Below are 15,872 nucleotides of genomic sequence, written 5' to 3'. Positions count from 1 at the left end.
TGATCAACAGGTTTTGGAAGGGATGGCAGTTTCAGGAGAGAAGAAACCACTCTGATTTCTTTAGCATCATATCGTGGACTAGAAATCGCAAAACAAAGAAACCAATCCCTGAAGACAAGTTATGTGCTTCAAAGTGTAGGTGGACAGTGAAGTAATAAACTCTAAATAACAAAGTTGTATAACAACATTTTATTCTATTTTATGAGTAACAATCAGTTTTGATTTCTATTTTTGACATGATAATTAGAGCTGTGCAAATTTAGTATTAAATGAATGATTCAGATTTTGTCTAGTATGGTCACTGAATAGAATTTTTGGTTTAGACATCATAACCAAAAATGCAACAAAGAAAAAATTTTGAAGGTCATATATCCAGGCTCCAAAGAGAAGGAAATAGCAGTTCTATAGGATGGAAAAAAGATTCTGCTTCCTTAATGCTTTTCTTTGACATCATGGAAAAAATATGGTTTGAAGGAAAAAGTTTTAATATTGGAAATGGCCATTGAGACCCTTCACTCCTACAGAATTCTGAGGTCCAGAAATACAGTGATTTGCCCAAGGTCCCACAGTTAACTGGTATCCAGCCTGCTTTACTAATCAATGGGTGATTTAGTGTGTTCTGCCCATCATTCATGCTTGTTGCTCCCTAGAAATACTGTCATGTCCTTTACTCTATGAGAAGAATGTTTGCTAGGCCATATCAGTTGAAATCTTGTCTGTTTTTCCAGGCAGCATGCTACAGCTGGGTCATATCAGGTAGAGACTTGTGAAGAGATGATTAATATTTTCAAAGAGTGAAAAAAACAAACATCTCAAAACTAGGCGTTTCCCTTCCTCAGGTCTCATAATAGCAATTACTTGCATGATATCTAGTTGTGTAGTTTGCCTTTTCAGTTAACAAGCTGACTCAAACTCTCTGTGGTTGTATTGGAGACCATGAAGTTAATCTGAGCCAATATGGGACCTATTTTATCTTAGGGCCACCAACCAAATCAATAGCATTAGCCTTTTACTGAGCCTGCAATATGAAATGCTATTAAAAAATGAGAAGTTCACTGCCCACATAGCTTAGTCGGTACTTACAGAGCATCTTACACAATGTCATCTCTGGACTTAGTCATCAAACAAGTCTTACAGAGAGTGTAGATTATTTTGGTATCATTGGGGCTTCAGACATGCTGGTAGCATCTCTTTCTTCTCAGAAGTGATGATTAGGTTAACACAAGGTACTCTCAAGTGATGAATCTTTGCCCCAGGAAACATTACCTGTGCAAATGCTATGTCAGTTGCGCATTGTGTGTGTCATGGGGTTGGAATGTATATCGAAGAAATCAGCATTCTGTAAGTCCTCCTATCGTCACTGCAATAGGGTAGGGCTGCTCACAAAACTGTTTGCTTGTATCCCTCTGAGATATGACCCTTCTTTCTTGGGGTTAGATGGGAGTTTTCAAGCAGTTCATAGTTATCTTGCATGTTGGGGAGATGTTGCCTCATGTCCTGGCTGACCTTTTGGCCCTGACCACCAGTGCTGTTCTTAGGAGAGGCTCTCTGGCCCCTGTAGGCTTGAGCCTGGCGTTTGCAGAAGCCAAACTTGCTAAGCAGGATGAACATATCCCTCTGGAAAGCCTTGGTGAAAATAGCATAGAGGAATGGATTGGCACAGGAATTAAGTGGATAGAAGAGGACCAGTAAGATTTTGGAGTTGGAAACGGTGATGAGAGGCTTGTTCAGAAGTGCCGACAGAGCATAGAACGAGATTGGGGCCATACACATGAAGTCGGTGAAGATCAGCACAGCCATCCTCTTGGCAATTTTGGTGTCTTTGTCCCCGGGGTTATACTGGGGATTGCGAACCGTGATGTAGATCTTCACGTAACAGCAGCAGACGATGATGAAGGCAATTATGTTGAGCAACAGAACAAGGACAATGTAGGCCAGAGCAAGTGGAGTTTCTGTGTCCATGGGCAGGCAGATGCTAACCTTGGCGTAACTACTTATTCCCACCACAGGGAGCAGGGCAAGCAGGAAGCAGGAAACCCAGCCCCCTACCATGATGGCGTACGCGTGCCTGAGGCGGATCTTCCTGTCCAGGCGCATGGCGAAGGTGATGGCGTGCCAGCGCTCCAGGGTTATGACCGTCAGTGTGTACACTGACAGCTCGCTGGCAAAGACGGTGAAAAATCCAGCTGTGTTGCACCCAGGGCCCGTCTGCCAGTCAATGGCATGGTTGTAGTACTCAGAGTGAGTGTAGAGGTCTACGGAGGCAATAAGGAGCAGGTACATCCCCATGCAGAAGTCCGCGAAGGCCAAGTTGCACATGAGAAAGCGCGGGACGGTCAGTTTGTAGTGACTGGTGAGGAGGATAAGTAAGACAAAGACGTTGCCCAGGAGAGCCAACAGACTAACAAACCACACCACAATTCTCAGGAACTTGTAGCCCATTATGTCTTCACAGGGGTTGAACTCATCAGACTTGGGGGTGCACACCATGTCTTCACTGCTGCCACACACGGTGTAGTCATAATGGCTATCAAAGGCCTGGAGGGTCTCTTCCTGTGGGTTTTTGAGCTCCTGACCAAAACCAATGATCTCATCCTCTTGCTCTTCAAAGAAGATGTAATAATGAGAGTTGCTGTGGGTATCCTGGAACTTGGAGTTTTCCTTGTCCCCAACACTGCTGTCACCTGGCTCCTCTCCATAGTCCTGGTAGAAGGGGCCATTCAAGGCAGTCACAGATTTTCTATGACGCAGGCTCCGAATACTGCTCTTGTTGCACATTAAGGACTCGAGGATTCTGGAAGGCAATGGGAATGAGTCACCACCTGTTTAAAACGTACCAGTGTCTCCAAACACTTAGAAAAAGATGCAAGTTTCTTGTTATGGTCTACACGAGTCTACAAGATTTGACATGATCTGGTCAAGTCTGTTTCTCCATCATCATCTCCTCTGACTTCCACTCCCACCGCCCACGGCGATCCAGTGATATTGGCCTTAATTCTGATCTGCAGCCATTTTGAGAGCAGCAGTGATAAAAACGCCTGGATTCCGGAGCCAGTCTGCCTCGGTTAGAACCTGGCTCTACTATTTACTAGTGGCTTTACCTTGGGCAGGTCTATAAATCTTGTTTTGTAAAAGAGGATGATGAAAGCCTCTATTTCATATGGGGTTGTTAAAGGTTTAGATGAATTTATCTCTTTCAAGCTCTCACAACAGCACCTTGAGTGTTGGTAGCACCATTTAAGAGTTGGTTATTCTTATTTTTGCTATTTGGGGCTTTGGAACTCCCTGATTCCTTTGCCTAAAAAACTCATGACAGCCTCTGCTTATTACTTAGCTCTAAATGCAAATGCCCCTTTCTCAGAGATGCTTTCCCTGATTTCCTTAAGTAAACTGCCTCACCCTTCTGTTTATTGCCTTGGTAGCACTCTCTGATATTTCCTTATTCTTTTGCTCCCAAAGAGGCTCTTGTCTGTCCTATTCACTGTGGTGGCATCAGTATAGAGTCTGCTGTCACCATGCCGCCTCCCGCACTCCTTGTTTTCTGTAGGTGTCTTGTCCATATTTGCCTTCTTGGCACAGCTGCTCAATTTTCCTGTTTGCTGCTGCTCCCCAAACTAGATACCAGTGTACTTCCCACTGGAACTATGAGTACAGAAAGTCAACCAGATACTTACATAGAAGCTGATAGGGAGTGAATAAGAGACAAATGAATAGGAGAACAGGAGAGCACATGAGATATAAGCCAGCGGCAGGGAGGGGAGGGTAAAGTGGAGCAAAAGTGTAGGATAAGGCAACAGGCAGGGAAGGCAGAGGAGAGCAAGAATGTCATCCCTCCTCTGCACCCTTGCATGCAGCCTGATATAGAAATAATATATATCATAGCTAATATTTATTGAGAACTTATAATATTCCAGGCATTGTGATAGTGATAGGTGTTTTCTATTCATCTTATCATTTAATCAACTCAAATCACTTGTGAATGGCAGCCTTACAATCTTCATTCTCAAAGACTCAGGGAGGTTAAGTAACCAGGCTGGGATAACACAGCTAGGAAGTGGCAGAGCTGGAGTACAAACCAGCTGACTCCCAAGCCCATGTACATGTAAACAGTAACTTATGACATGTGCAAGGCCTGGACTATGGGGCAACCCAGTTGTTGGAGTATTGTGTTGTTTGTTAAGGGTGTCCTCATGGTTGTAGCATATATAGTATGTGTTGCAGCTGGAGACCCGGAATCATCAGTGTAATTTGCTGTGAGCAAGCCTGCAGGGTCATTGTGCTCCACGGAGTTCCTGATTTTTATGGATGCCCCTGATTCATCTCCATCAGGTATCCACACCACAGGCTTCTTCCCCCAAGGCAGAAATTAATTCAACTTCCACCAAGGCCTTTTGCTGCTTATTTCATGCCTCTATCACTTACCCTCTGATTTTCTTCTGATTCTTAAAAGCACAGCAGTGGCTCGGGTAAGAAAGATCAGCGCGAGTGAGGTGAAGGAAACTCAAGGAGAGTGGGAGTTTCTTTAGAGTCCAAGTGTTTCTTGCTATCAGCTCCTTCAGGTGCTCCAGGCCTTTGGATGGCAGGGCAGAAACGCTAGTGTAAGAGACATCCCTGCCAGGGGGAGAGAACAGAGAGGAAATGAGCAGCCAGTTTTCCTTGACCAGAAAGTCAAACCAGCCTGAGAGGACATGGACCTAAGGGAGGTGACAGCTTCCTTCCTGCCGGTGAATGTACTCTCTGAGTTCTTTATATACAGACACCCGTCTAAGGAGTGATACTATGCTTCTAAGCTTAGTATGTTGAAGGAACTCCCTGTTTATTGCCTGGAACCCAGTATCCATCCATGCAAACACTATTTCAGCTGACATTTTATTTTACCCACCACACCACCAGCAGATTCCTGGAATCAGAGACAGATGTCAATTTTGCTCTGGAGACTATGTAAGAGTCTCAAGGAACAGGAGGAATAAAATTGAACAGGTATAAATGGGCCTGGAGTGCTATCAGTCTCCATGGGAATTAGGGTTTTGGCGACTGCTAAACTGCTAACTGACATGGCTTATCATCACTATCACGAAAATCTAATAATGCAGAACTTGGGGGTAATAACCAGTCACATTGTGAATTTATGACTGAAAAGAAACCTACATTTACATATCTGAAATGAGATTCACATCACTTCTGGAAACAATGAGGTTATGTTGTGGTGAGGCTGGGAACGATATGGATGCCAGTGTTATTAAAGTAGAATTAATTCGTGGTTTTTAGTGTGACGTTCCCTATTCTTTTTTCAGTCCCAGCAAGTCTACTTTCCATATCTTGCTTTGCAAATGGCACCCCATCATTTCTACTTGCACTGAATTATAGCTTGAATAAGACTTTATATTTTAGCAATTAAAATATCCACTAAGTATTCCTTATAGAAGGTGATTACATTTTCTTTTATGCTTATTATAAGTAGTATATTCCGATTAATAAATTCATTCCAGTATTTACAGCTCCTGCCTCTCTATCACTGTAATCTGGGTTTACCCGGGATTTATATTCTCAGGGTCAAGGCTGTGACTTTGTTCACAAACATGAAACACCTGTATTCCAACCCCATTCTCATTGTAGAACTGTGACTCCTGTGGGGGAAAGATGCTGCATACACTGATTTTTATGTATTGTATTAAAGAATTCCATAATTCAGCATTTCCCAAACTTGCTTGGTGGTGAGAATTAACCCTTGGCGCTTGTTTCCATATGATCTCCAGGCAATTTTTAGCATTAGGAAGTACTTTTGGGAAACTGGCATACATGAACAATTTTGTAGTTAATGAGAGAGTTGAGGGATTTTAGAGTCTGCTTTAAGCACAACTGTCAAGTAAACGAGGCTGAATTTTGCCTGTTCCCCCCAGTCTGTCCTTTTGATACACTGCTTTCTCTTTTAGCCATGCCCTCTTCGAGGTGTGTCTGTCTTTCTGCTTCCAGCTGTCTGGAAACAACTTATGTGTCTCCATATCCAAGATGTGTTATGTCAGTTAAACAAGAGAGCAGCTCCTGGGTCAGTTTTCCTGCTTTCCTCTCTGCTGGATGCAGTGATCATGTGTGTTTGTCTGAGAGTTTATTCTTCCGAGTAATTGTGTTGTCATTTGAAAGGATTTTTCTCGAGAAATAGTAACTATTCCAGTTACTGTTCCTATGTAATAATACACCTCAAACAAAACAACGGTCTTCTCATCCCGAGTATAGCTTGCAGGGATCAGGAATTTGAACAGGGCATGGATTGCCTCTGTACTATGAGGACTCAGCTGGGTGACTTTATTAGGGGCTAGAATTATCTGGAGGTTTCTTCATTCCCATGTCTGGGTGCCAGGGCTGACATGACTCCGGGCTGAGCTTGACTGGAGTTGTTAAAGTGGCCTCTCAGTGTCACTTGGGCTTCTTACATCATGGTACCAGTTTCTGAGAGGAAACCTCCTGGGAGGAGGCATCCAGAGAGCTAGTGTTTCCAGAGAACCAGGCAAAAGTATCATGGTCTTTTTTTTTTTTAATAAAGAAAAATATTTTATTATTCTTTATGATTATTGACTTTTATTTCTTATAGTGCATTGAGGTGAAGGGAAAAATTATGAATAGGTGTTCTTTTCATTTTCTTTTCTATGTGCATTTGCTTGCAGGAGATAAGGGTAAGTATGCCATATCAATGTTACAGATTCAAGCCAATATCATTACCAAGCAGTCTTCTCTGTGTGACATCATGTTCTATGGTTTTCATCCTTTATGCATTTTTAATTTTTACCAAACTATCCATCCTTAGAGTACAAAGTAATTTATTGTATTTTTATAAGAATCAAAACCCTGTACCTATCATGGTCCAACCCCCATTCTCCTTCCCTAGAATTATGAAGTTCTAACTTTATTGGCTGTTTCTTTTTGGTACTTATCTTATAATAATATATCATGGCCTTTTTGATCTAGCTCCAGAAGTCACATAGTGCCACCTTCTCTGTATTCTATCAATTGCAGCAATAATGAGCCTGTCCAGATCGAAGGCAGGGGACATAGAGCCCATCTCTTGATGGAAGGCGTGTCAAAAAATTTGATGCTATATTTTAAAACTGCCACAATAATCTAAGTGGTAGAGACATCAGTGCGGCAGGTATTTGGAGCAAACTGGCAGCTCGCCACTTTGCAAATCTTTGTTTCTGGTCCAGGGACCACTGTGGCCCAGCACCAAGGTCACTTGCAATCCAGACTCCTGAGCCACACCCCAGACAGCCTGAATGATAATTTCTGATGGCAGGGCACACTGCATTATTTAGGAAGCTCTCCTGATGATTCAGAGGCTTATCTCAATTTTTTAGTATTTTTAATGAAGCAGGCAGATACTGAAATTAAGACCAAGAGACAGGGCCTGTTGTGTCCAAAGAGACTGAATGAGAGTGGAGCTGTACCTATATAATTTGAGTCAAAAGTTCTCATTTTCAGCACCCCAGTTGCTTTTTGCTGCCCTTTATCTTCAGGTCTCTGGAGTCTTTGATCACAGATCCAGGTGCAGCAAACCTCAGAGGGAGGGAGGAATTGATTTCATGGTTAGTCTGAATGTCTGCAAAGAACCTATCCTAGTGGGTCTCTAGTTGGGTCCCAGTGGGGCCGAACCAGGAGGGTTCTTGGGCAGGCTTGGAGAAAGGAAATGTGCATAAAACTTAGGCCAGAAACATCTGTAATATAATGGTTGTTTAGCATAAAGTAGATGCTCAGTGAAAGTTAATTCCCACCTTGCTCCAATTTGGAGTTTATTTAATCTCAAACCTAGTGCAAGGAACCTAGAAAATACAGCTCCAGTCCAGAACTTAACTTGTTTACTCAACTGCTTATTTGATATCTCCAACTTAAATGTCCACCCATAATTAACCAAGTTAACTATCGATCCCCTGACCCCACCCCAAACTGCACTTCTTCCACTTTTCCCCATCAAAGTAACTGGCACTTCTATTCACTTAGCTGATCCCTAGAAACCTGGGAGTCATTCTAACATGTGGGGCTCCCTCACCACCACTGCCCCATCAACATTTAATCTAGCGAAAGGCCTGTGGATTCAAACTCCCAAAGAATCTTGAGATGCATTTGCATTTCCAATACATGGAGAGAACTTTCAAGTCCAAGCTGACATCATCTCTTGCTGTAAGAGCTCTCTATGCCCACCCTAGCCCTCCCAATCCATTCCTGCACAGTAGCCAGAGTAGTCATAACATAGAATTGGATCACATCACAACCCTGCTTAAAGCCTTGCAGTGGCTTTCCATATACCATGAATAACATCCACCCCCCCTTCTGTGCCCTTTAAGGTCCTATGGATCTGGCCTCTGCCTATCTCTCCACCTACATCTCAGGGCCCAAAGCCACTTATAGCACAAATTAGAATCTACCTGAACCCTTACTCCCACTGGCGCAAGCCTCTTGATGCAGCCCTAAGTTTCCATTGTGCATGCTGCTCTAAAGCACTCCTGCTGTGCTGCCCTGTTCTAATGTGGGCTGTTCTACCCATATTGCTTCTGCACTTACAGGTCAAGTGGGGAAATAACTGCCTCTTCTCCTTTTTCTTGATTTAACCACTCTTGCAGAAAGATGTAGTTTTAGTCAGGCAGTTTGGGTGTCATAAGAAAGGAAGCTACGAAATCCTCTACTCCCAATGGATGTATCACTCCCTCTCCACTCAAAGTATCCCAAATGGAATGATTTCTTCCACCCAAGACTACTTGCATTTCTTTATTTTTTGTATTTTGTCCACCACCTTCTGGACCTGAAGCTTCAGAGTTGTTGTGGAGTCTTTCTTGCCATTTTCCCGTATTTTTGCAATTAATATTTACACTACAATACAATTGAGCTAGACAATGGGTTCAGATGTTGAAGCTCAGCTGTTTGCATGTCTATGGTCTCATGGTTTTCACTGCTATCCCCTTAGTTCAGGTCTGAGTTACATTTCAAAAAGGTTTGCAAAAACTTCCTGATTTCTAGAAATCTACTGATCCCACCTTCAGACTGAGGACAGATTGCTCCTTCCAAAAATACGGACATCATCATATTTCTTTCCAGCTTGAAATACACAGTTCCCCAATGTCTACGTATTGAAGTTCAAACTTCTTTTAAGAGTGTCCCCACTTTTCCTAGTGGGAATCTCTTCCTGAACCTTGTGCCTTATTCTTTTTTTTATTTTCTCCCTTGTTTACTGGAGCACATTCTAAAGTAATTTCTTACAAAAGGCTGCATGAGAGAGATATTTTCAGAGTACTTGCATGTTGGATAGCAACTTTTTTCCTACCCTTAGATTCAGGTGATACTTTACCTAGCTATAGAAATAGTAGGTTGCAAATCACTTTCAGATTTTTAAAGACCTTACTCAATTGAATGCTAGCTCCCAGTGTTGTTCTTGGTAAATATGATGCCATACAGGTTCTTATTCTTCTGTCTTTGACTTGTTTTTATTCTTTAGAAGTTTTTGATCTTCTCTTTATTCCTGGTATGAAATTGCATGATATGCCTTGATATAGATTCTTTCCTGTTTACTGTGCTGGGCACTGACCATGAAAGAGCCCATTCAATGTGGAAACCTATACTTTTCAGCTCTAGGAAATCATGTATAATAATTTTCTTGATAATTTACTCTTCTCTATTTCTGTTTCCTCTGTGGAAGTCATAGTAAGTGGAAGCAGAACCCCCTGGATCCATCCTGCATAGCTCTATCTTCTCTGTTTTCTCATATAGTTTTTCTTATTGTTTTCATTTCATTTTCTGGTAGAATTCCTTGCCTCTATCTCCCAACCTTTCTACTGGGTTTTTAATTTTAGCTTTATGAGAGCTGGGACTGTTCTGTTCATCACATTTATTTATTTATTTATTCAGTATTTTTAGACTCGTGCGTAGCCTATGGAAGACTTTCCTTGAATATTTGTCGAATGCATGAGTACATTTCCCAGGGTACTTTCTTGTGCTCTGTTCCTTTTTATTTTTTTATAGCATATTTGAGGAAGCTCCACACTGTAGGGTTTAGGAGCATGGGTTTTAAATTCCGACTGTCTGGGTTTGAATCCTGTCCTCCCCAGTTTCCTCATCTCGGGCTACGGGGACAGTAGCTGACAGTGTATTATTTATTGATTTATTGATTATTTATTAATTTATTATTAATTACTAACTATCATTATTATTGTGACTAAGAAGGCCTCAAATTTCCTTTAGCATGGCTAAACTTTAGGCTTCTCCCTGACTCCAGGCCTCTGACCTCCCTCTCACCCAGCCCTTATACTATCCTGGTACCTGACAGGTTCCTAACTAGGCAATTCCTTATTTCCCTCTTCCTCCCTCTGGCCTTTCAGACTCCAGGTGGCCTAATTACTTCAAAGAAAAACATTCCAAACCAAGCATTCCTAATTGCAACCTCAGAAACTCACAATGCCACCTTGCTGTCCTATCTGCCAATGCTCTTCCTCCAATTTATTCCCAGACCTTGAAAAGCTGGTTGTTGGGCATGCGAGGGTAGTTCAGTGGTAGAATGCTCGCCTGCACGTGGGAGATGATTCCCGGCCTATGTACTTCCCAAGCAAACAAACAAATAAAAAGTCAGCAAATGGTGCTGCAATAAGGGGATACTCACATGGAAAAAGAATAAAATGTGACCCTGCCATACAGCATACAAAAAAATAAAATGCTGTCTGTCCTTTGTTTCTATGGTGGTGAGTTCTACTCTCTCTCCCCTGCTATAGCAGCCCCTGAATGAAATTATCTTTGCCTGTTTAGCATTGTCTGGAGAGTTTCTTCTCTGACAGTTGTTATCATTGCTGCAATAACTTTAGAGGTGAAATGTCTTCTGTCTTCTCAGATTCATATCAGGACACTAATTTTGCTTTTTTAAAAGTTCTTTTCTGTCCTCTGCAATATCTTTGACTCCTTCAGGCTCATTTCCCCCACAGCTGGTTATCTTGACTTCACTCTTTCATGTTAGAAACAGTTTTTAGCAGGTGAGCTTTGGTTACATCTCCACATTTACAATGAATGCCAAAAATCTGTTTGGGAGTGTGTCCACTGTAAGGCTTTACTTTGGAATAATTGTTTTTTGTTTTTTGGAGCTGGCCATTGTGTTGTCGGACCCTATAATGACAGAATGTGGAGATATTTTTTTGTTTTTGATGTTTTCAACTTCAGAGAAGAGACTTTGAATCTTTAGCTTAGAGGGAAGTTACTTGTCTGCTGGCATCCGAATGGGAGAGAGGGTCAATGTTTCCAGATATTGATCTTTAATTAATCCCCTGCTTTTAGCACCGTGTCTTACTCTTGCCCCATGGTGTGGCTGTCATCTCTTAGTCCCATGCTCAGGGATGTGCAGGGCAAGGCAGCTGTCTCTGACATGAGTTCTGTCAGGTTTGCCTTCCTTGTCCTCTACCTTTTCTTTTCCAGAATTCTGTAATTGTCCTGGGCATGGATGTACCTTACCTGTCCTCTTTGTCCTTGTGAATTTAAGCATTTAAAAAATTCCTTTCCCATCTTTATAGAAGATTCTCAAACGAGAGAGGAAATAAAAGCCTAATTTCAATGCATCATCTTTAACTTTTAATCACTATTCTATTTAGCAGGTAGAACTTTGCTAGAATTTAGAACAACTACTTGTTAATTGCTGAGTCACACCAAATAGTCTTCCAGCTTTGGAGTGGATGGAGAAAGAGCCTTGTATTGGTCTGAATCTTTTATATACCCTAGAAAAGCCTATGTTCTTTCAATCAATCCCTGCAGGTGCAGACTTATTGTGCCTTTTAATTAGGTGCTTTCCATGGAGATATGGCCCAGCCCATTCAAGGTTGGTCTTAATGCTGACTGAAGTCCTTTAAAAGAGCTCCCAGAGAGAGATTGAGAGTTTAGAAGGAAAACACCCCCAGGAGAAGCAAGACCCTACAGAAACAGAGAGAAAGAAACACCCAGAGACATTTGGAGACAGCCATTGAAACCAGAACCAGGAGAGAAGGGCCAGCAGACATTGTCATGTGCCTTCCCACATGACAGAGGACCCCCGGATGCCAGCAGCCTTTCCTCAGAGAAGGTACCTCCATCTTGATGCCTTAGTTTGGACATTTTCATGGCCTTAGAACTTTAAATTTGTAAGCTAATAAATTCCCGTTGAAAAAGTCAAGCCATTACTTGTATATTGCATTTTTGCAGCCTTAGCAAACGGAAACAAACCTCAATCTGAAGAAACCCTGAAACTCAACAAGGCAGGGGCCATTTTATGTTATTTGAAACTGTGTCTTCTTCCATTCACCATAAACTTTAATTTGGCCACTTTCAATCTGGGATTTCAAACAGTGTACCTTCTTTTCTAAAACAGGACCTTCAAAATATAGTTAATTTTTTTTCCCTGAGAGAGAAAAATAGGGAAAGTTGCTATCAATGATTAAGGAGTTGAATTCATTTGTGGATGCAGCTGAGTGGGTGGGAACCGACAAGCTGAAGGGCCTCCCTCTCTTTGTTGACTCTGGCACTCTCCTCTAAGAGCTCATTACATGATGGGCACTGAACTCCATGAGAATTTGTCTCTAGCAAGTATTTACTCATAAAACAAAATGCAGCTGAGCTGAGTGAGCCCTGGCAGGTGGTTTGTAGTCTAATTTTCTCGGTCATGGGAACAATCTCAAGTGAATGTTTGATGAGAGTGACAAGACCTGTGCTTGGAGAGCACAAGCCCTGTAGTGCTATATACAGGGCAAGGATATCATTGACTTTTAATGATGCCAGGAAAAAAAGAGCCAATTAATATTTGAGTCACGGAGGGATCAAATTGCTCCTCAGAAGCAATTATGTAGTCTAGCATCCCCAAACATTGGATTTAATTTTTTCTTTTTTTTTTTTTTTTGCATGGGCAGGCACCAGGAATAGAAACCAGGTCTCTGGCATGGCAGGCAAGAACTCTGCCTGCTGAGCCACATGGCCTGCTCCCCAAACATTGGATTTTTAAAAAGATATTTTGTCACCAACTATGATTAAAGATGAACTTTTGATGAATTCAATCCCAAATTAAATAAGCACTAATTGGCTTGCTGATATTCCAACAGCAGTTGCAGGCCTCTTTTTGGTTTTCCTGTAATGAATGTGGGTTTTTCTAAAGGTCAATATGTAGATGTTGCTCCATTATAAACGTGTACTCACACCCATAAATTGATAGATGAAGTACAGCTAAGGACAGAAAAAAGAATAATTTACTGTTTAAAAGCTAATTTAATAAAACTGAATACAAAATAACATATAGGCTTAAAAGCCCCAAGTTCAAGAGAGTGAGTTTGTTTATGTGCTTATGAGAATTTAAAATATTATTTCATTTAGTCAACAAATAATTATTGATTGCCTACTATGTTTCAGATATAGTTCTTGTTGCTTTACTAAAATAAAGAAGCAAAAATTCCCACATTCCTGGTGCTTACATTCTAATGGGAAGAGTGGAACAAGTTTTTAAAAAGAAAAATATATAGTATACTAGGTGATGATAATTATATGGAGAACAGTAAAGCAGGGAAGAGGAAAAAGAAGAATCTAGAAGTAGAACAATTAGAGATGGGGTAGAGGTGTCAGGGAAGACCCCATTGATAGTTGAGCAAAGATCTGAAGGAGAAGAGGGCAAGATCCATGTGGAAATCTGGGGCAAGGGCATTCCAGGCAGAGGGGATGGCCTGTGCAAAGGCTCTGAAGTGGGAGTGTGGCTGGTGTGTTTGAGGAAGAAAGGAGGCCAGTGAGACTGGAGAGAAAAGGGGAAGGAAGAGGGAAGAGGGAAGAGGAGGTCAGAGAGTTAATGGAGACACAGATCATGTGTGCCATGTAGCCCATTGAAAGGACTTTGTGTTTTAATCAAAATGAGATCAAAAGCCTTCACAGGAATGGTATAATCTGGATTATATTTAAAAAAGACCCTGATTCCCATTTGATTGTGCAAATGCAAGCAATTAGAAGAGAATGTTTTCAAGCTTTCAAAACCCATCATGTAACCAGGTTGCTTTGTACCCATACACACTGGCTTTTTTATTGAAGAGGACATTCCTATATAAAACTGCCTGATCCCATGCTACTCAGGAACATAAAAAAAAAAAAAAAGAATGAATCTGGTTACTGTTTTGAAAATAGGCCAAAAGGAGCAAAGGATGGAAGTAGGGAGACCAGCAAAAGTAAGGAAGGGAGGATGATGGCTTGGACCAGAGCGGTAACAATGGAGATACTGAGGATGGTTGAAATTTGGATATATTTTAAAACTGGAGCTGATGAATCTTTCTGATGGATTAGATACGGAGTAAGAGAGAAAGTGTGGAGTCAAGAATGACTCCAAGATTTCTGACCTGTGGCTAGAAGAATGGTGTCAGCACTTCCTGAGATGGGGATGGCTGAAGGTGAGGCTGGTTTGGGGGTGGGGGTTGGGTGGGATCAGGAGTTCAATTTTGGACATGTTGGGTTTGAGATGCCTATTAGATTCCAGGCAGCATTGTCAGATGGGCAGTGGTTTACAAGTCTGACTGTGGGAGAGCTGTCTGGACTGGATATTTCTATTTGCATATCAGGCATTATTTAAAGCCATGTGAGTGGATGAGATCACCAAGGAAATGAATGAAGACCAAAGCTAGAGCCCCAGGGACTCCTTAATTAGAGATCCAGAACAAGGGGAGGAACTAGAAAAGGAGATTGGGAAGGAGCAGCCAGGGAGGTGTAGTGAAACCAAGTAGTGTCTTGGAAAGCAAAAGAAGAATGTTATTTCAATGAGGACAGCGTCATCAGCTAGGTTAAATCCTTCTGAAATAAGAACTAAGAACTGGTCATTTGATTTAGCAACTGTGGCAGTTATTGGTGATGTTGAAGAGAGCAGTTTCAGTGGAATGGTGAGAGATCAAAAACTGGTTGGAGTGAAGTTAACAGAGATCAGTGGAGAGGAATCAGAGACCACATAGCCGATTCTTTTGAGAAAGTCTCGCTGCAAAGGGACAGAGTTAAATAGAGCACTAGCTGTGAATGGGTATGGAGTTGAAAGGATATTTTAAAAATTTACACCCTTCAATATGTATCCCTAAAGAAGAAGTCTTTTTAAAAATAATAACTCTTTAAGATCATCAAATACTCCATCAGTATTCCAAGAGGGGCAAGGTGGTTGTCTCAGTATCCAAATAGAACTAAATATTGCATCTGGTTGATCTGCTTATTAGTTGGTTTTTAATCTATTGGTTCAACAAAGATTGTTTTAAGGTGGGAGAAATTCCAGTATGTTAAAATGCTGATGGGAATATTCAGTAGAAAGGAAAATATTGATGATGTAGTACAGAATGGGGAGACTTGCTAAAGTGATGCCTTTGAGTTGCTGAGAAGGGATAGGATATAAGATCCTAGCGGAGGGGCTTGCCTTAAAAAGCAACTTAAAAATACAGAGGGGATATTCAGATGAACGGTATACGGAAGTATTATGTGCAAAGAGTATGATGTGTACAGCCTGCTGTCAATGTTTCTGAAAATAGATGATAGATAGAATGATATGGCAAAATGTTAAAATTGGTGGATCTGGGTATTTGGGGGTGAGGGGTGGAGGTATTGTTGGAGTTATCTGTATGGGGTTTGCACTATTTTTTGCAACTGTCTGTAAGGTTGAAATTATTTTAAAATAAAAAGTTGAAAAATCCCCAACGAAAATGCAGGAGGGGAGAATGAAGATGTGGACACAGGCAGGAAGATGTGAAGATGTGGTGGGAGCATAAGGAATTCATTTCTGATTGATTTTATTCTCAATGAAATGGAAACCAAGGAGGTCAACTAGGCATGAGAATGGGGAAAAAGGGTTAGCGAATTGAGGAGAGGGGAGGAGATAGGACATGGCAACC

The 15,872-nt window shown here is 41.5% G+C and overlaps 1 protein-coding gene across 1 annotated transcript in view; it reads right to left on the bottom strand.

Moving 5' to 3' along the window:
* Positions 1–243: 243 nt before the first annotated feature.
* Positions 244–15,872, bottom strand: part of TSHR (thyroid stimulating hormone receptor) — a 211,143-nt gene continuing 195,514 nt past the window's right edge. The window contains exons 10-11 of the mRNA XM_077123229.1: positions 4,423–4,611; positions 244–2,794 (exon numbers count right to left, since the gene is read on the bottom strand). Of these exons, the coding sequence (XP_076979344.1) occupies positions 1,381–2,794; positions 4,423–4,611 (1,603 nt within the window). The 3' untranslated portion in view covers positions 244–1,380. The remainder of the gene's footprint in view (positions 2,795–4,422; positions 4,612–15,872) is intronic.

The sequence above is a fragment of the Tamandua tetradactyla genome, chromosome 12, assembly GCF_023851605.1.
Source record: "Tamandua tetradactyla isolate mTamTet1 chromosome 12, mTamTet1.pri, whole genome shotgun sequence".
NCBI lineage: Eukaryota > Metazoa > Chordata > Mammalia > Pilosa > Myrmecophagidae > Tamandua > Tamandua tetradactyla.
Note: the sequence above shows the minus strand (reverse complement) of the source record. Positions and strands in the feature narration are given on the sequence as shown.